Source organism: Haliotis rufescens, unplaced genomic scaffold, assembly GCF_023055435.1.
Source record: "Haliotis rufescens isolate VD_foot unplaced genomic scaffold, xgHalRufe1.0.p SCAF_3, whole genome shotgun sequence".
Classification (NCBI taxonomy): Eukaryota; Metazoa; Mollusca; class Gastropoda; order Lepetellida; family Haliotidae; genus Haliotis; species Haliotis rufescens.
The window spans coordinates 58478832-58499964 of NW_025964001.1; the positions used below are offsets into that span (position 1 = coordinate 58478832).

The window sequence follows — 21133 nt, forward strand, 5'->3', positions numbered from 1 at the left end:
AAATATGCTTACAAATACTCTTTTCTAAATTACAGCTTATAACAGCGCCGTGTTTTGTAAGTTGTTCCACAAAAGTGATGTCTTTAACGAATCATATTTCGTTTTAAAGCCAACCTCTCGCTTCTTCTTTTTACTGTCACGCATTTTGACTTCCGGTTGATAAAAGACCCTGTTTTCCCTACAAAAGATAGATATGCCGAGCAAAAAGAAGAAGTATAATTCACGATTTCCTCCGGTAAGAAACCCTTGACACGTATATTATGTATTCTATCGATGTAAACGATACCTTGACCCACTCAAAACCTACACTTCATGCTTTCAGGCAAGAATTAAGAAGATCATGCAAACCGACGATGAAGTTGGAAAAGTGGCTGCGGCTGTTCCGGTTATTATATGTATCCTTTGTGGAAAAGTCAGTAGGCTATCTAAGATGCTAATTTATTGTTATTAAGTTTATGTTTTATTATGTGTTGCTCTGAAATGCTTCAGCATTTGATTTTTCATCAGACAAATCACCATCGACTTCAAAATCAAACGGCATTATCTGGGACACTTAGTTGCGATCATTAAAAACAACATTTCGACATTAATATTTTAATGATAGTCATGTAAATCGTCCATATACATATCCATTACCAAAATAGTGTTTAAGAATTGCCTGGCAAACGTTTAGTTTTTCTAACCTCCAGTGAATTGTGTGTGGTATTTCCTATTTATGATATGTAAACAATAACAACAAACAATCATACCATTTGCTTAAAACTGTACCATTACCACATCAGCTTTTCTAGAATCTTAATTTATCACAATTTTGTATTGGGACAATATGCTCAGTTGAATCATTGTTCAGTATACCTGTTCAATAATGTTGTATTTTTAAAAAATAAACAAAATGTTCAGTTCAGATAATGTTTATCGTTTTTCATCCCAAGTGAACTTTTCTCAGATTCTAAGGCTATTTTCACAAAACAAGCATATTAATCATGTCAAGATGATAAAGGATACAGTTCATTTGTGTCTCATTCTTGCCATAATATTGCATCAGTTTAATTGGAATTAGAAGATGTCACCTAATCCGAAATTATGCTTACATCATGTTAATCCCTTTATCTCTTCGTCATGTTCATGTAAAACAGTTGGTTTTTTAGTTTTATCAACACAATTTCAGGATATTGTCTAACCCTTTAAAAAATACCATGTAGTGCATGTTGAACATTGGTGACGCTTAACATGTTGGACAGTTTACATGGACCATGATAATTGTTTTATGATTTTCTAGAGTGGAACAAACCAGTTATTAACATCTGTGTTACTAATTTAGATGCATTGTTAAGTTTAGAATTGGACAATTAACACCTCCGCCAGCTTCTCTAATCTTGTCAGTGCTCACAGCCTTTAAGTGTAAGTTATTAGAAAGTCAGATTCACACCCTCTAGTTTCTATTATAAATTCATTGTTGGATTGTTATATGATCACTGAAAGTACCTTGTCTAATTGGATGTTTGGTCTTTTGTCTCTAAATAAAGGTATATATTTCATTATTCAGGCTTACCATTTGCGCTGTTACAAGTTTGCTCAATTTACATAAGGGATTAACATTGCCTCTTCCTCATGTTCATGTCAGAAAATGGAATCGTAATTGTAGAATAGAGTGGGCGGAATAAAATTTGTCCATTCTCAGTATTTTTTTGAATGCATAATTAACATGGTTTTTTTTACAGGAGTATATCATTGTTTTGTATTATGAGTCAATTTGAGTACATAAGAGTATATTTATTTTGAGATATTTCATCAAGTTGTCATGTATCTTTGTGATACTTTCTTGTTGCATATTTCTTAACCTTCCTCACAGCCAGGGCTTTAGAGCTGTTCATTGAATCTCTCATTCTCAAGACCAATGAAACTACAACAGCAAAGAATGCAAAAACCCTTACAACGTCACACATGTAAGTATGATCATCAATTCATCATGATTATGACTTCTTGAAATTTCCAAAAATAGTAAAGCAGTTCTCAAATAGAAGTTTGATATGACAAATTACAAATTATACCCTTGATAGCTTTGATAGCTTTCATGCTGTTCTTTACAAAAAAAATTGAATTTGCTGTAACCATGGCATTTTCCCAAGGCAAGAGAGTTAACTGACTTTATAAGTCCCGTTTCCACCCTTGCCAATCTAGACTGGAATTCCTGGGCTCGATTGTAGCGCCACCACTGGCTATTACCACTTATGTCCCTTTGATAGGGTTGCGACCGGGTACGAAAATTGAACTCGAGTACCCGGCAGACAATACCCGAACCGGACTCGAGTACCCGTAGTTCAATGTTGTCCCACTTGTTTGTAATGCTTTTGCGAATAAAAGGTCATCAAACATCTATTGATCTATTCTAAGGTATTATGGATTTTTTAAATGCCTGCATGCATGGCTTCCCTAAAACCACAAGTGACGCAGAATATCAAAGTAAATGCTCTTGTGTTTAAAACGTAGATGCTTTTTCATGGAACTCGTCGAACTACCCGCGTGGCTGATACATATGCCACAGAGACAGCATTTGGTCTTTTTCTTTGTGTCATCAAGGTCAAAATACGCCCAAACATTTGAACGTTTGTCCGCTTTGTCGTCCATTTTGAAGTGACTTACAAGTTATCTCCCCTGAACGGGTACTCGAGTCCTGAAAATTGGACTCGAGTCCTAGGCTATCCGACCAGTTATCGGGTACTCGAGTACCCGTTGCAACCCTACCCTTCGAAGCCTCTCCTATAGACCAATCAGATTCCACCTCTCGTATCACTTGCATTTGCTTCAAACAAAATGGCGACGCCCAGTCAGGACAACCTGATCGATAATCAAGATCTATATTGTGATGAAACGGGTCTTACATCGCAAAATGCATCAAATCACGTGAGCACCTTGATTAAAAACATGAAAAGATTTGGAAAATATCTGCTGACAACCAGTTGGCGGTGCACATGCTTTGCAAATCCTGCAGTCGACCGAAATCTGCACAACAGTTTACGAACCGGATTTCGATTTCACTGCGCGATTTTGATTGGACTATGCATAGACTCATTAGTCCAGCCAAAATGTAACTCCAAAATACCAGCCTAGTTCAGCAAGGGTGGAAACTGGACTTTTATAGCCAGTTTACTCTCTTGCCTTGGGAAGATGTAACCATGGTAACATGTCATAGTTTCCACTATAGTCCTCAAGTACTGGTATGAAAATGAAGCTATAAAGGAAATTCTTCACTCTCAGGCGATAGCGTATTACACTTGTTAAATAACCATTCATCATGAAACGATTTTCTGTTGGTCTAATAATGAAAGACAAAGGTAAGTGTACATTCCGACTGCCAGGTGATAGTACTTGTTTTGTTCAGGTAGTAATAGTTACATGGTGTTTTGTTTGTTTGACTTTAGAAAGCAGACAATTCAGGCAGAGAAAAAGTTTGACTTCCTGCGGGATCTCGTGTCCAACATCCCGGATCACCAGACCGAGGAAGATGGAGGGGAGAACTCAGGGGCCGCTGAACCCAAGAAACCAAGGGGACCGCGAGGGTTAGTAGCTGTGGTGACTGAAACATCAGCAGTATAATGTAGCGGGATTCGTTACCATATGTTTAATCTCAACCAACACCAGGGAGGAGTCACTGTTTTACTTACAGTGCTGAAGCCAAGAAGTGCCCCACTTCTTGTAAGAAATCATTATGACAATTGTAATGAGATTTGGCTGCTAACCCGTGAAGACCTGGGTTAGAATAGGTCTTCAGCAACCCATGCTTGCCATAACATGCGGCAGTGCTTGTTGTAACACTACTAACAGGCGTAAAACGGGATCGGGTGGCCAGGGTCGCTGGCTTGGTTGATGCATGTCATCGTATCCCAATTGCCTAGATTGATGATCATGATATCATTCACTGGATTGTCTGGTCCAGCCTCGATTATTTATATATGTGGTCATATAGCTGGACTATTCTATAACTGCAGCATTAAACAAACAAACAATTTGTCTCCTGCTGACTAATCACGCCCATTCTGAAAGGCAACACTCATGATGTTTGGACCCTTTGGGGATTCAAGGTTAGAATTGATCCTCTTCAACCTATGCGTGTGGTAGGAGTAGAGCTGCATGATATTACCAGTGTACTAGTATACCACAATTTGAAATGGGAATGAATACATATCACAATGCATTTGGAAAATACCGGTATGTTGCATTTTTTCAAAATCATGCATATTTTCATCTTGTAAGCAAAGTGTACATACCGTATTTGACGTAATAAACGCCCAGGGCGCTCTCAAAATTAGAAATAGGGGGCTATTATTAGAATATTATGTTGGTGAAAAAAACAGAGTTGAAAGATAAATTTCGTGGTTTATGCTGACAGCCTGAAATGTTTATGTACGACAGATATATTTTTCCAGAATTTAATTGCCCATAATTAAGAGTGCATATAACACACGAGTGTGTATAATACACGAATAAATAAACCTTGTGTACATTGATCAATCGGAAGGGGATGCTAATTGGGATTGTTCACTGGCCAATATATCAGCAAATATCGCTTTGGGCGCGTATTAGAGCAGGGCGCTTATTACGTTGAATACGGTAAGTGACAAATAAATGAAATTGTGAACTTCATTCCTGTGATTGAAAAAGCAGAACTATTCATGACCAGCTTCTGTATATAATGTGTCTATGCATTGCAACCATAGCAACATCAAACAAAATGGTGGACGACCTTGTCAAACATGTGCAGGTCCGATGTATGGGTCCTTTTTTATTCAGGTTCATAACAAATTACAGATGAAAGAACATATGCAATATATTGTGGTACACTGCAATAAGAAAGTCAGGCCAATAACTATCACTTGGTAAGAGGCGACTTAATGGATCAACTGGTCAAGATTACTGACTTATTTGATTGTGTGTCATTATATGAAGATAACATTGTACCCTGATTGTTGTTCATAGTCATAATATTCACCAGTGGATTGTCTGGTCCAGACTCAACTAGTTACATGCTGCTGTGTAGGGGTGAAACGAGGCACCAGTGCATCGTGAGTTCTCATGCCATGATACGATACACCTTTTTATAGGGCGGGGAATATAGAAACGGGCTCCATCCGTCCGTCCGTCATGTTTCGTTTCCGGAGCATAACTCAGAAACCGTTCAATATTTTTTCATCAAACTTTGCAGGTTTGTCAGGTACATGCTGAACTGGTGCCTTTATCTATTAAGAAATTTTTGAAATTTTTATTTTTAACATTTCCATGGCAACAAGATGGACTTAGGTTCTGTGAGGGTAGGGTTCGTTTCCGGAGCATAACTCAGAAACCGTTCAATATTTTTTCATCAAACTTTGCAGGTTTGTCAGGTACATGCTGAACTGGTGCCTTTATCTATTAAGAAATTTTAGAAATTTTTATTTTTTACGTTGCCATGGCAGCAAGATAGACTGAGGTTCCAAACTCTTCTTTTTTTGTACAATTTCCATGACAAGTTCCACCTCGGTTAAAAAAGGTTAGGGTTTGTTTAGATTTAATTATGTCATAAATTCTGCAACAGGGGCGGGGGGTATAGCCACGTTAGTGGCAAACTCTTGTTTTTTCTGTACCGATAGATTCGATACAAGACGATACACTTGCTGAAATAAATTACTTACTCATCTTTGAATGACCCCCAGTGTTTTTGTCAGCCAAACATCGTAAAATGTGTTGTAATTAGCCTTTTCAAGTTAACTACTAAAAATAGCCACTACAAACATATGTCTGCAGCTTGCTTTTCCTCTTAAACCTGATCTGAAATATTTATAGTCAAAAAGTTAAATAAAGTTTCCACACAATTTTGAGTAAATATGGGTAACTCGATGCATATCTTATTATGACCTATGTATCATGATACATATTGTATCCTGACCTTGCCGTATCGTTTCACCCCTACTGCCATCATAGAGCTGGAATATTGCTGAATGAAGCATTAAACAACAAAACCAATATGATGATATAGGTCTATATAATCATCAGCTAATGCACACTAGATGTCCTGGGGTTGTTGTGCAAACAATATCTCAGCATCAGAACATTTTGTTGAAGACAGGACCGCCTCCGTGGTCTAGTGGTAGAGCGTTCCCCCGGAGAGCTGAAGGTCCGGGGTTCGATCCCCGGCCGCGTCATACCAAAAGACGTTAACAGATGGTACTTGTTGTTACCCTGTGTGGCGCTCGGCATTAAGGGGCTAAAACAAGGACTGGTCGGCTCGGAGTCAGTATACTGTGTCTGAGTGGGGTATTCATGTTAAACTGCGGCATGGTATCTCAGTGAGCTAGCACTATAATTCAGCATCAGTCCGGACTAGTACAAGCAGCCACACACACACACACACACGTACATGCACGTCGCTATATAAGTGCAATAATCTTGGACGTTAAACCCCATTTCACCTCACCTTGTTGAAGACAGTGTTCATGGTGTTGACTTATGCATGTCAACTTAAATGCAATAATTTGGTACCTTCTACCTTTATCAAGTTAGTGATCAACAACTGGGTGAGGCATGTCAACCATGCCTTCGTTGATACAAAGGGGGCACGGGTGGCCCAGTCGTTTTAGGCGCCGTGATTCGCTGTGCAGAGCTGTGTCCCTTGTGCACGCCAGATACCAATTATTGTGGCTTCGAATCCCGGTTCGCCCAAATTATGTTTCTAGGCTTGTCAGCACCAGACCTGTGCTCGTGGGTTTCACCGAAGTGGTAAACGTCTTGAGACCTGCATCACTTCAGGCTTTCCTCCCACATTAAGCTGAAACACTGTGATATAACTGGAATACTGTTAAAAGCGGCGTTAAACCCAACTCACACACTCACTCGTTGATACAACTTCTAAATCCCATTTTAAGATTCGACATTTAGAAATCAAGGCCTTACCTGCTTACCATTGTGATTACCAGGTATTTTTTTTTTTTTTTTTACAGGCCACGGAAGCCCAGAGATGGCACTAGTGCAAGGAAGAGAACAGGGAGAAAGTCTTCATCGGAAAGTTCAGAAGCTAATGTGAGTGGTCAATATTTCTACAGCTTATACATAGTAACACAGCAATAGTCATGGATCCAATTTGGTAATGTTGATCTAACTGATTCTTTAGATCCCTTGTTACCATGATTATCAATACAAATTGACTCTACATGCAACCTTTGGATTATGTTTGGGACAAGAGAATATACACAATGTCTTTATTGTCAATGGTTAATAAATGTGATGATGACAATCTCACTAGAATCTGATCTCTTACTGTGTTTTGATAGCTCTCCATCGAGATCTGACTCTTCCAGACTAGGTCGTATCAGGTTGACTTTATATTCAGCTAGTCAGCATGGAGACTTGAGCTCTCCATCGAGATCTGACTCTTCCAGACAAGGTCGTATCAGGTTGACTTTATATTCAGCTAGTCAGCATGGAGACTTTAGCTCTCCATCCAGACCTGACTCTTCCAGACAAGGTCGTATCAGGTTGACTTTATATTCAGCTAGTCAGCATCGAGAATTCAGCTCTCCATCCAGACCTGACTCTTCCAGACAAGGTCGTATCAGGTTGACTTTATATTCAGCTAGTCAGCATGGAGACTTTAGCTCTCCATCCAGACCTGACTCTTCCAGACAAGGTCGTATCAGGTTGACTTTATATTCAGCTAGTCAGCATGGAGACTTTAGCTCTCCATCCAGACCTGACTCTTCCAGACAAGGTCGTATCAGGTTGACTTTATATTCAGCTAGTCAGCATCGAGAATTCAGCTCTCCATCCAGACCTGACTCTTCCAGACAAGGTCGTATCAGGTTGACTTTATATTCAGCTAGTCAGCATGGGGACTTTCGAAATTCTCAGTAGGAGTGAGCAGAGTATTCACTCCAGCATATCTGATTTATATATCTCAAAATTGAACCTATGTGAGTAGGTTGTGGATAGATTACTTCCTGTCGTTTCAGTCACGTCTTTCATCAACATCATAATATATTTCAGCTGTGGTTTCATTTTTCTCAAAACCAAATATTTGTTAACTTGTCCTTTGAGCATTCCAAGACCACCAGTTGGACATTGCATTGTGTTAGAAAGCTGACATCAGATTGGCTCGAATGCCCACACATCCTCAAATGGGCGGTCAAAGTTGCATTTGGGTTCAAGTGATGCTTCCTTTTCTTGTGGCGGGGACCCGTGAAGAACCGGGGTGGAATAGGTCTTCAGCAACCCATGCTTGCCGTAAAAGACGACTATGCTTGTCATAAGAGGCAATTAAAGGGATCGGGTGGTCAGACTCGCTGACTTTGTTGATGCATGTCATCGTATCCCTCATTTCGTAGATCGATGTTCATGATGTCAATCACAGTATTGTCAGGTCCAGACTCGATTATTTATAGACCGCAGTCATATAGCTGGAATATTGCTGAGTGAGGCATTAAACAACAAACAAAACAAAATCTTGCTGAGGGTGTGTCAGATTTTGACATTGGGAGATCCTGAATCCGAGTGAACGATCTGATTTTAATTAGACTGGATAATTCTCTGTGAGTACATGCAGAGCTCCAGATAAGCTTTTGGTGTTGTGGGTATTTTACCCATGCATTTTAAAATCATTGGGTATCAGTAATTCTATCTGGGTATTCAAATTTCTGTTACCCACTAGTTTTTACACATGTGGGTATTTGAGTTAAGTATTTAAAAACGCTATTCATCTAGTCCCTGCAAATTGGTGTTGTGTGGGTTTGAGAGCTTTATCGGACTCAAAAATACCACGATACTTCCACAAGAAAGTGTGTTGGCAAATGATCATGATGTAACTGTCATCGTGGAGTTTGGCAAGGTTGACGGAATGCCCATTTATAATTTCAAAATAAGTTTCTGATTTGCTAATCGAATACGCAGAGTTACTTCACAATATTTTGATGATACGCACAAGTTTTATTTTTGTAGCGTATCTGTAATATTCGTTGCGTATTTGATACGCTTGAATTTTATTTTACTGCGTATTTGCGCATTTCTGATGCGTATTTTATGCAGATACGCAGCTTATCTGGAGCTCTGACATGTGATGTACTGGAATTGGGTCTTTGACTGGGATTAAGAAGTGATACACATAAGAGAGAGAATTTATATTTGCCAACTTCTTTATTATGAAGAACACAACATTTCAGAGTATATGCTTACTCCATCATTAGGGGATGAAGGAGTAAGCATATACTCCAAAATGTTGTGTTTCTAAAAGTAAAGAATTTGGCATCCATAGATTCTCTCTCTTATGGAATCAGGTGATAAAACAATGAAGAAATACATGATGTCTCAATGTTGTACATCTCCTTAACTGACAGGCAAATGAAGATGATGAGGAAACAGAGACGGATGAGGAGGAGAACAATGGGACGTCGGCACCCACCACCCCCGTGATGACCTCCCCCTCCACCAGCCAGCAGCTGAACTCACCCCCCACAGCTCACATCCCAGCACCACACCCCCTTCATGTGCAGTCACTCCCACCACAGATGCCTTTCAACAGGTAGGTGTTTACCATCTGCTAGCTCGTCCTCCTCCCCCCCTCCTCCCCCCCCCCCCCCCAGGGATTCCAGGTTAGAATTGGTCTCCTGCTATCGTAAGAGGCGATTTGATGGTCGGACAAATCATTGTACTGGTTCAGATGCCTTTCAACAGGTAGGTGTTGACCATCTGCTAGCTCACCCTCCTCCTCCTTGGGATTCCAGGTTAGAATTGGGCTCCTGCTATCGTAAGAGGCGATTTGATGGTCGGACAAATCATTGTACTGGTTCAGATGCCTTTCAACAGGTAGGTGTTGACCATCTGCTAGCTCACCCTCCTCCTCCTTGGGATTCCAGGTTAGAATTGGGCTCCTGCTATCGTAAGAGGCGATTTGATGGTTGGACAAATCATTGTACTGGTTCAGATGCCTTTCAACAGGTAGGTGTTGACCATCTGCTAGCTCGCCCTCCTCCCCCTGGGGATTCCAGGTTAGAATTGGGCTTATGCTATCGTAAGAGGCGATTTGATGGTTGGACAAATCATTGTACTGGTTCAGATGCCTTTCAACAGGTAGGTGTTGACCATCTGCTAGCTCACCCTCCTCCTCCTGGGGATTCCAGGTTAGAATTGCAGAGCTCGAGATAAGCTTTGGTGTTGTGGGTATTTTACCCGTGCATTTTAAAATCGTTGGGTATCAGTAATTCTATCTGGGTATTCAAATTTCTGTTACCCACTAGTTGTTACACATGGTGGTATTGAAGTTAAATATTTAAAAACTCTATTCATCTAGTCCCAGCAAACTGGTGTCGTGTGGGTTTGAGAGCTTTATAGGACTAAAAAATACCACGATATTTCCACAAGAAAGTGTGATGGCAAATGATCATGATGTAACTGTCATCGTGGAGTTAGGCAAGGTTGACAGAATGCCTGTTTATAATTTCAAAATATGTTTCTGATTTGCTTATCGAATACGCAGGGTTACTTCACAATATTTTGATGATGCGCACAAGTTTTATTTTTGTAGCGTATCTGTAATCTTTCCTCCCACATTAAGCTGACACGCGGTGATATAACTGGAATACTGTTAAAAGCGGCGTTAAACTCAACTCACTCACTCACTCATTCATTCAAGAAGCAATAGACAGTTGAGCATTCTTCTTTCAACAAGCTCAGGATGGAGCACAATACTTCTGTTATGTTGAACCAGGTGTGGAGTAGGTCCCTCAGGTCAGATAACCCACCCCAGGGCAGCAGGCACACAGATCCATCACCCAAGGGCACGTATCTCATACAGGTTGAGCTGCCAATTGTGTACACATAGATCAAACAGGCTTGAAAAGGCTTGTAATTCGGATTACTCATTTGAAAAGGTCGGAAGTGTGACAATACATTGGTTATATAACAACCTTGAATTTGGTTTACATCCAAGCTTACTAGGTAAAGGTTCAGCATAAATGTTTCTCTATCAGCAAGAGTGAGAACACATCACTCTGGATAATATTCATGAACCTACTGGTAGAGAAGTCTATTTTCACCCTAATGATACAGTTCCACTAACATGTTTTGGCAACAATGTGAATTGCTTGAAATATTAATATAATTTTTCCTTCTGTTTTTCTCTTGCAACCATACCTGACATATTTTCTGCAATAATCATATTATGAAAAAGTACATGAAAAAGTAACATTATTTAGCAATTGTCAGTGTCGTAAGAGTAAATATATTATGCATTGCCAGCCTGCATGTCAAGTTAACACCTTGTTATAATTTAACTTTTAATCCTTCTGATACACTTGATAAGTCTATAATAATTGCTAATACGTAATTAACTACTGGGTAAATAATGATCCCTGACCAATTATTACCTCTACCCCTTTGCACGCCCCCCTCCCCCATCCCCAAACCCACCCCACACACCAACCACCCCCACCCCACACGCCAACCACATGCTGTGACCCTATGATATGTCCCAAACCTGCCTGCATCTGTCCCATTTGATGCTTATTGTCTTGAAGGGGAAGTATCACTATTCTGTTTGTACTCTATATCAAAATAAATACATACAGAGTAATATTTCTAGTCAGGTGTTAATATTCATCCTTGTTGTTTTTAAACAGCTATTGCCAACACTAGGATGTAAAATGTCTCCAGTTTAGGGAATTACTTTTATAGAAAATGAATATATATAAATATATCAAATGCTGACTCTCCATTAGGGAAAATAAGTTTGATGATATTCTAGCAGCTGTACTACGATTTCTTGCCATCAATTTGTTATGGGCCGAACATGGTCACGGGTGTACACCTCTTTCAAGCTCCTCACAGCGATAGCCCGTTCGCAGAACTCTCTATTCTATCGCTGCCACCAGTCAAAATTCCCCACTGTGAATAGGTGGCCACAACCATGCTTGGAGTTGAACTCGCAACCGAATGACAGTTATGGTTACAAACAACCGACGACTGTCGTGACGCTGAATACACTTATCGCTGCTAAATTTCTTTCTTCGTTTGTCAATTTGAATTTCTGTTTCATTAAAACTATCGTGTTATTGATATAGTAAGAATGTAAGGGAGAAGTTGGTTGATTTTCTGTTAGTCTGCAATCTCGAACCAATCTGATTATCAAAAGAACAAAGTAAATTCATCTGGAAAACATGGTCAGTCGTAAACCTTTTCAAATTGAAATATGATGGCATTCCCAAAGACATAAACAAAAGTATAAACGTTACTACAAATGGGGTTAGAGGGCAAATTTCAAGATTCTTGTAATGGCCGCGCCCACACTGGTGGCAGCGATGAAACCATGAGTGTAACGAAGGTGTCACGCGCTGGGAAGGAGCATGCACCTCTTTGTATAAGGGGAACTAACTCTCACCGCCTTATTTGCTGCACTGTCCAAAAAGATCTGTGTAATGGTATGGTTGAGTCCATGAGTATTCTGAGTATTGATGTCATTGGCTGGTCTAGGATGTTCTAGGGTTATTGTTGGCCAGGAAGTTCCAGATGTAATTCATGCCTCTGTTAAAGCACAGGGTCACGCTGAAGACCTCGGTTGGGTACACATGGGTTCACTGTGTGAAGCCTATTTCTGGTGTCCCCTGTCGTGATATTGCTGAATATCGCTTGGAATATATAAGCAGCATAAAATCTGACTCATTCTATTGACATGATTAAAACATATGATGTTTCTCTATTTATGATATTTAGCCCTATTTCTAGACTTTTATCCAAATTGTATTAAGGGCAAGGTGTAAATGGCCTGACACCTATAATTGAGTGAGTGAGTGAGTACATTTTTATGCCGCTTTAACTTAAGTAATATTCCAGCAATATCAGGGGAACACCAGAAATGGGCTTCACACATTGTAGCCATGTCAGGAATCGAAGCCGGGTCTCCAGCGTGACAAGCGAATGCTTTAACCACTAGGCTACCTGACCGCACCTGACACCTATAAAAAACGTTCATAGCCACTCAGTTGAGTGCTAGCTACATTGTTTTTTGTTTTTTTCGTTTCAGCATCCCGTATTCAATGCCCCAAATGTCTCAGGTCCCCTGTATGCCGTCGGTGTCGGGCATGTCATCCTCGCTGCCACAGCAGAAAGTAATAGAAGATGACGACTACGATACATGATTCTACACAATAGATGTTAATGAACCACAGTTAAGGACTGCAGCTAATGAGAAAAACTGATCTCTTGTTTCCAAAACTGGCTGCTGAACTCTTCATGTTTTAATGCCCATGTTGTGTATATTATTCATGGTTTTAATGTGAACTTCCCTTTGTTATTGGGTGTCCAGTGAAGATGTTGTACTTATAAAGTATAATGTTCAGTCATCCAATGTGTGTTAAAAGTAAAACAACACTTCCCTGTAGTGATTTACCTTTTATTTTTTTTATGATTGTTACAAAAAATGAACTTAATGATATGGTTATTGGCTTAATTTCATTCATGTCTTTTGTTTCGTACAGTGAATATTCTGTGTATTATCAGTAAACCTGACTCTGTAGCCAAGTCGGTCAGCTTGGTTTGTTACCATGGTTACAACCAGAAACCAAGCGGAATAGTCGAAAGGAAATGCCCAGTTGATAAATAATTTGAAAAACGTTTTGGTTCCATATTGAAATTTAGAACAGTTTTGGGTGAGGTGGGATCTAAACTGTCTGTAGTAGATATGGTTTGTCAGTCCTCTCTGATAGCTGGACTATAATTAGATGACTGGTTTGTAGACACTGGAAGGCTTTTTGCTTGTATTTTCAGCTTTACTCTGAGAGATTTGGAATAGGCTACTGGTCAGTACAACTTTGTTGTTTACGATCTTTGTGTTGGCAATATATGCACTGTTCAGTGTACATCCCAAAGTCCATCTTGAAAAAACTGTGAGAACTTGTATTCTTCAAGAGAAGTGACTGATCCATCGTACTGCCACAATGCCAAGAAGATGTTTAGTTTTTGTCATAGTTTATCCCTGTCTGTTAATGTTTATCAACACTGTGTGTTTAGGTTCAAGTGATGCTGTGTCATCATTCCCATATTCATTGGCTTCATCAGCATCCATTACTGGCATCATTTTGGGCTTTCATCCCGCATTAGTTGGATCTGCCGTTTTATAATTTTATAACTGTTCAAACTGTTGTTAAACACACTTCATTCACTCACTCACTAAATCAGTCAAACGGTTTGACAGATCCCCATTGCCTCCTGAAACAGTTTGGTTTGACTCAAACCAAACTGTTTCAGGCGGCAGTGGGGATCTGTTGGCACTTGCCGATCAGCTAGTTACAAATTACACACCATGTCATTTAAACATGTAATTTGCTTGCTGTCTGTACCCTTGGCTAATAACCGGGCACGGGTGGCCCAGTCGTCTAAGGCGCCACGATTCGCTGTGCAGAGTTGCATCCCTTAGGCACGCCAGAAACCTATGATTGTGGGTTCGAATCCCGGTTCGCCCCAATTATGTTTCTAGGTTTGTCAGCACCATACCCATGCTTCTTGGTTTCACCGAAGTGGTAAACGTCTGAGACCTGCATCACTTCGGGCTTTCCTCCAACATTAAGCTGACACGCCACGATATAACTGGAATACTGTTAAAAGTGGCGTTAAACCCACTCACTCACTCACTTTGCTAATAACTGTCTTGTCATCAACACTTAGATGTGGTGAAAATGCTTGTGGGTTTCACCAAAGTGATAAACGTCAGTGACCGGCATCACTTTTTTGTTTCCTCCAACATTATGCTGGCAGTATGTGAAGTATATATATTGGGAAGGCTACCACATTGTTGATGACCGTTTTGGAGACAGCCTTAATTGAATGATTAATTTGTGTGTGTGCTATGTGAGTGAAAGACTTAATTGACAAGTCACTGCATCATCAGTTTTAAACCTACTCTGTTCAGTTTGGGTGATTTTGGATTGATGACATTAGGGCTGGGACGGGTAACTCGGGTACGCAGGTCAGGTGGGTACTGAGTAGGAACTGGGTACCCACAGCACTACCCGGACCCGTGGTTAATCACATGATATATTGTTTATTGACAGAAATTATCTAGAACTCTTTGGTTACACTACAAGTCACTAATGTTCCCATTTCTTTCTGACTATGCGCCCATTCCTTCTGACTTTTCATATGGTTGAATAAAGATATAACTTAAGCATGACCAGATCGTTTAACCAGATGCATGTATCTAAAAACGTTTTGCAACCGCTGTGAAATAAAATTCCCAAACAGACATTTTGTATCTCTTGAGACCTACAGTGGGTACCGGGTAGGGTTGGGTAATGGAAGGGTGGGTACCCGGGTAGTAAATTTGGACTCGTCCCAGCCCTAGATGACATTGTAGATTATGAATCCACCCTTAACTCAATACCGACCAGGTGGACTCTATACTGGAAGCCTTCCCCATGTATATCTACTGAGATATTGTTGTGGGCAGCATTTCCCCCTGACTTGCTCGCTTTACCTGTGCTGTGAGTCTCGTGGTGCTGTACATCACTCTGAACCCTGGGGTGTAGCAGCTGGAGTTCATGTGTATTTTCAGCCGAATGAAATGTTTACCAGTTCGCCTGGACTTTATTCTCAGTTGGCATGATTGCTAACAAGTTTGTTGAAGTAACCTTTTGTGTTACGCACCAAATTATTTCAAACAAACTTTTTAGCAACCACGGTGGCAAGGTTTAGACAAAGATAACTCTCTCATTAAGAATGTTTTTGCAGCGGTAGAAACTAACATTTTTAGTCCACTAGTCCTTTTATGATAACATATAGCAAAACTAAAAAAATGGCAAATTTCTACTAGTCATTATAATACCTTAACTATTGGGCAGTTTGGGAAGGACTACAGGACTAGAACTAAGTTCTAACGCTGTGTTAAGGTTCAAACAGTCTTAACGTTTATGAGACATATGTGTATGCCAACCAGATTTTGTACCAGACAAAACCAAGATTTATCTGCTATACATGGTGTCTGTGGTGTGAACGAAAACATGTATGTACGCAAGGCAGCAGTTGGGACATTGTTTTAGTAGGACGAGATCATTAAGTACAATCAGCTTCCTGGAAACCTGGAGATGTATCGTCACGAATTCCTATTACATTCACAGTTTGTGTAACAATGGTAACACTGTCACTGAGAAATCATCAAACTCCTAGCTGGGAGAAGTTTTTGAAGGACAGTTATCGATATGGCAGTTTACGGCTCTGTTATATGCTCCTGAAAAAAGCCAATCCTAAGATTGAAGATAATTTTTCCTGGAAACGTGGAGTTACGTTGCGGCCTTGTGATTTCCTGTTACGTACACACTTTGTGTAACACTGAGAAATATAGAAACTCTTAAGTATGAGTTGTTTTTTAAGAATAATATTGCAGTTATTAATTTTTTGTTAATATTCACCTGAAAAAAGCCAATCAGCATCTCTTCCTTATATTCATATATGCCACGCTCCCAGGTATCTTTTGAAAATGTATACATACAAATGGCGTTGATCTCAGTTGCAACAATTTCATGATACCCTCTGTATTTACTAGAAAGTTGTTGCAGGAGAATTTTTAAGTGTACGTTCATCCAGATGGTCACATCTCCTGGGTCATAGGATGCGGTGATGCAGTGGAAAGGGTATTCCAGTAACTATAGCCATGAAACATACAACACAGGCCATTAGACAGGCCTTGTGGAGTCTGTATTTCTATAGGAATGTCACTTATGTAAAAAAAACTAAATGTGATCGTCATAAAATGAATACAGAATACAACTCCAAACAATGGCTGTTTTATAGAAATATGTGGTGTGAGGTGCTTGACAATTTCCCAGGTGTAGCCATTGTGTTTGTTGATTGTTAAGATGTGTCACTAGTGTACGGCCAGGGTACAAGCTTGGTACAGTTTACAGGCTACATCGCTTGTTTTTACTTCAGTCTTATACACATATCATCTGTCTTGTTTTCTTGTTGTCTTTGAAGTTGTTTTGATGTCATTGATGTCATCACCAGTTTCCAACTGTCAGTCTTTGCAAGAAATATTTTGGTGATTATGTCCCTGCATTGTGCTTTTAAGGCCAAATTTTCATATTACCATTAATAATTCCATATCTTATGTATATTTGGGATTAAGAAAATGTCTATTAAGACTAATGCCCCCCTTTCACTTTGACCACAAATATCTAGAATCACCCGGAATCAGAAACTTTTGAAATTTGTGATGATTCTGCCAATAATGCAAACTTTCGTGTCTAATCGGGTTGAAAAATATGAAGAATGCCAGGAATAGGTTAAGAAACATGTACGAATTACAAGATTCATGTACGGATCATGCACGAATTGTAAGAACCACCTACGACGAAGTTACGAATATGCTGAATGTTGTTCTTATTTAATTCTTACATGATTCGTAGTTGACTTGGAACATTCATGGCTGTTTGGGGATGTTTTCATGTTGAGGACAAGACATTTTGGGAGCCAAGAATCGCTAAGTACAGGCAAGAATGCAAAAGAATCTATTACGAAGTTGTTACGGAACATAAGAATTAATTATGAATGGATTACGAATTTATGATACAGCCACGAAATTGCAATTCGGGGACCCTCCACGAAGGTTTTTGACAAACAAAAACTTTCTCGCTGATTCGACAAACTCCTGCGAACTGTACGAATGTTTGGGAATCAAATAAGATTAATTTAAGAACTTCAAGAAATGATTGAGATTTATCTACGAAAATGAAACATTTCCTATTCAGGGTGATTCGGGATATTTTTGGTCGTAGTGAAATGGGGGCATAAGAAAAGATTCTGTTGCCTTAATATAAAAAAATATTTTTAACACCATGACCAGGTTTGTCATTGAAGGATCACATAAATAAGTCTGATCCAAGTAGAAAGAAACTGGCCTTAAGAGAATACGGCTGAAACACATACACCGTTTTTTCCTTGGGGGGGGGGGGGGGGGGGGGGGGGGGGGGTAGCCTAGTGGTTTAGCATTCGCTTGTCACGCCAAAAACCTGGGTTCGATTCCCCACGTGGGTACAATGTGAGAAGCCCATTTGTGGTGTCCCCTGCCGTAATATTGCTAAAAGCGGCGTAAAACCATACTCACTCACTGACTCACTGACTCACTTTTTCCTTTTGTCTGTATCATGTGTATACAATTTTATGCAATGTATGAACATTCACTAACAGGTGTAAATTTCTCTAAGAGAGACCCCCTTGCTTGTCTTAAGAGGCGACTGCCAAGATCAGGTGATCATGCTTGCTGACTTAATGCATGTCATTGTATCCCAATTGCTTAGATCAATGCTCATGATGTCAATCACCGGATTCTCTGGTCCAGACTCGGTTATTAACAGGCTGACATATAGCTGGAATATTGCTGAGTGCGGCTTTAAACGAACAAATAAATCTGTAGGGGACTGGCAAGAGGGAAATAAGGTCACATCAGATATATGTGTCTGAAAATGGTCAATAGTAGTCAGAAAGAATCACACTTCCATTGTTTCTGTCATTTTGATATCATTCTGAATCATTTTCCCTGTGATACGGCCGGTATGATGCTAACAGCAGAGTAAAACTCAACTCACTCAATCATTTAATGTGTATAAAAGTATTTGTATTTTACTCATTGATCATTGTAGTTCAGATGTTGTTGATGTGTACAGAGCGAGATGCAGATATGTCTGTATATAATTGTACAGGTAGCAGTCAGAGAAAGAAATACATTCATGTTATTACAACTACAGGCAAGTGTTTGTTTTCAATGAGTACTGAAGGAGAGTTGTCTCCCTTGGCTGCCAGGATCTGCAGTTGGTTTGAAACACTGATGATTGTCACCACCAATACCTGGGTACAGGGTTCCACCAATACCTGGGTACAGGGTTCCACCAGTGGTATGAGGCCATTTTCAGGAAGATCTGGTCAGACTTGATTGATGGTGTGTCATCAGTTCCTCCAATCACATAATATCCATCACTGGTTTGTCTGGTCCTGAATCAGTAATTTCCAGGTCCTATGGATGGACTTCTGCTGTCATCCTAACTCAGGCTGACCTACATGACACGTTTGTAGCTGTTCCCACTGAGTATGCTGGGAAGGTCTCAAACAAAATAACCACCACTACACTGCTTGATCAAAGAACTTGGTATGTGGGACATACTAGTATCAAATAATACCACATATAAGGTCAGTACGTTAACTGAGGGAAAGTCTGCAAAAAACATTCATCAGTTCTATCAACCTTTGACTTTACTCTAAACCACGTAGACCTGTCCATTCCTCTTTGTACTGGATTTCAATGACCATTCCGTTTTTGAGAGCTCCATAAACATCCTAGACTAACATCTAGTCTCTGAAATGAACATATCGTACAGATGACCCATGAAGATCCGGGGTAGCATAGGTCTTCAGCAATTTATGCTTGCCGTAAAAAGTGACTATGCTTGTAAGAGGCAGCTAACTGGATCGGGTGGTCAGACTCGCTGACTTGGTTGATGCATGTCATCGATCCCAATTGCGTGGATCGATGTTCATGATGTCAATCACTTGTCTGGTCCAGACTCGATTATTAACAGTGTGCTGTCATATAGCTGGAATATTGTTGAGTGCGGCATTTAACAACAAACAAACAAAGAAAAAATAGTTGTTTTTATCTTACTAAAAAAAATAATAAAAAGGAGCCCATAGACTCTTCATTTTTAGAAATCTAGACTTGCCAAACATTATAGATTTGCATGGGCTGTATTTGATATAGTTGTATCAGGGTCTGTAAGACAGACTATAAACATTCCTACAAAGAGGGATACATTTCTTGGTCAGACAAATGTTTCACCAAATCCCTGTCTCAAAGGCAATCTCATTAAAATCAGATCTTAGTTCTCGCTACCGCTGAACAAAGATCTGAGGACATCCCATTACGGGTCACGTCAGACCGACCTTGCGCGAACTTTGACCGACCAATGGAATAACCAATCAGAAGGCAGCCCTCTCGTGTTTTACGGCACTAATTTCAAATTGACGACTACGCTTCGAAACATATTTCAAATCGACAAATTCTCGATTACAAATTTGAAACCTTTTTAAAGCAAAAGAACATTCTGGGATGGCTAATAGATCGTCTAGATTGTATGGATTCAGTCGTTAAACCCGTAACTATCGTTCGGAGTTAAAGTTTTCGAGGTTGCATGATTAGACATCACATTCCGACTGTCAGTTTCACAATCTGGTAAGCGATGCTCTGATTGGTCGGATGAAAGGTCGTTCTGACGTGACCCGTAATGGGATGTCCTCAGATCTTTGTTTAGCGGTAGCGATAACTGAGGTCTGATTTTAATGAGATTGGTCTCAAAGGTTAATTATGATCCTTAATACAATGGAGGATGGACTTTCTTTATATTCACAGAAAGTATTTGAGACAAGTCGAATTAATGCCATGTGGATTCTCAAACACTTAAAAGAATTTCCTTGAATTGTTGCAATTTCAGAAAAGAACCAAGTTCAATTCTGTCAAAATATTTATTATTCAACTTTGTACACCACTATCCCACATGACAAACTTAAGGAAAAACTTCACTCCTTGAGCCATGGGGGTTTTCTTACAAAACGTGGTGACCATATATTCAGTTACGTATCTATCTTCAGAAGTTCGGGTCAGTAATATTCCTTCAGCTCTAGCATTTTGAGGTACACTCGAGGATGCTCTTTCTTCCAAAGGCTTCAAAGAGCGTCATACGGTTCTTACTCAGGAGTTGTTTGATCAAGGTGACAACATCCAAGGCCTCAGTAAAGCTTTCAAAACGTTTCATGGTAGACATGTGGAGAACGTTTCCTTAAAGACGCACCAGTGACAAACATGATGTCCGATGAAATTCCCTATTTTGACTTGAACCATACGTTCCCTTGTTTTTTCCAGGTGAACAATTGACATGCCTTTGCATGTGTTTGTGACGGATGCCACCGTAGATGCAGGATACGCTCATCTTTCAGGAACTATTTGATAGTGATTCATAAACACATGCTCATGATATAGTCGGAATTGTACAATCGACTCTGCTTTTGGCAAATATTTCCTATTAATACTGGAAAGGCTTTTGACACTTATATTTACATTTTCATTAACTTTCATGTT

At 39.8% G+C, this 21133-nt stretch overlaps 1 protein-coding gene across 1 annotated transcript; it reads left to right on the forward strand.

Annotated features, from left to right (window-relative positions):
• Positions 1-139: 139 nt before the first annotated feature.
• On the forward strand, positions 140-14494 carry LOC124151120 (dr1-associated corepressor-like). Its single transcript, XM_046523448.2, has 7 exons — positions 140-235; positions 323-395; positions 1853-1946; positions 3423-3560; positions 6975-7053; positions 9360-9544; positions 13040-14494. The coding sequence occupies exons 1-7, from the start codon at positions 194-196 to the stop codon at positions 13152-13154; spliced, it is 726 nt and encodes a 241-aa protein (XP_046379404.2). The 5' UTR covers positions 140-193; the 3' UTR covers positions 13155-14494.
• Positions 14495-21133: the final 6639 nt, after the last annotated feature.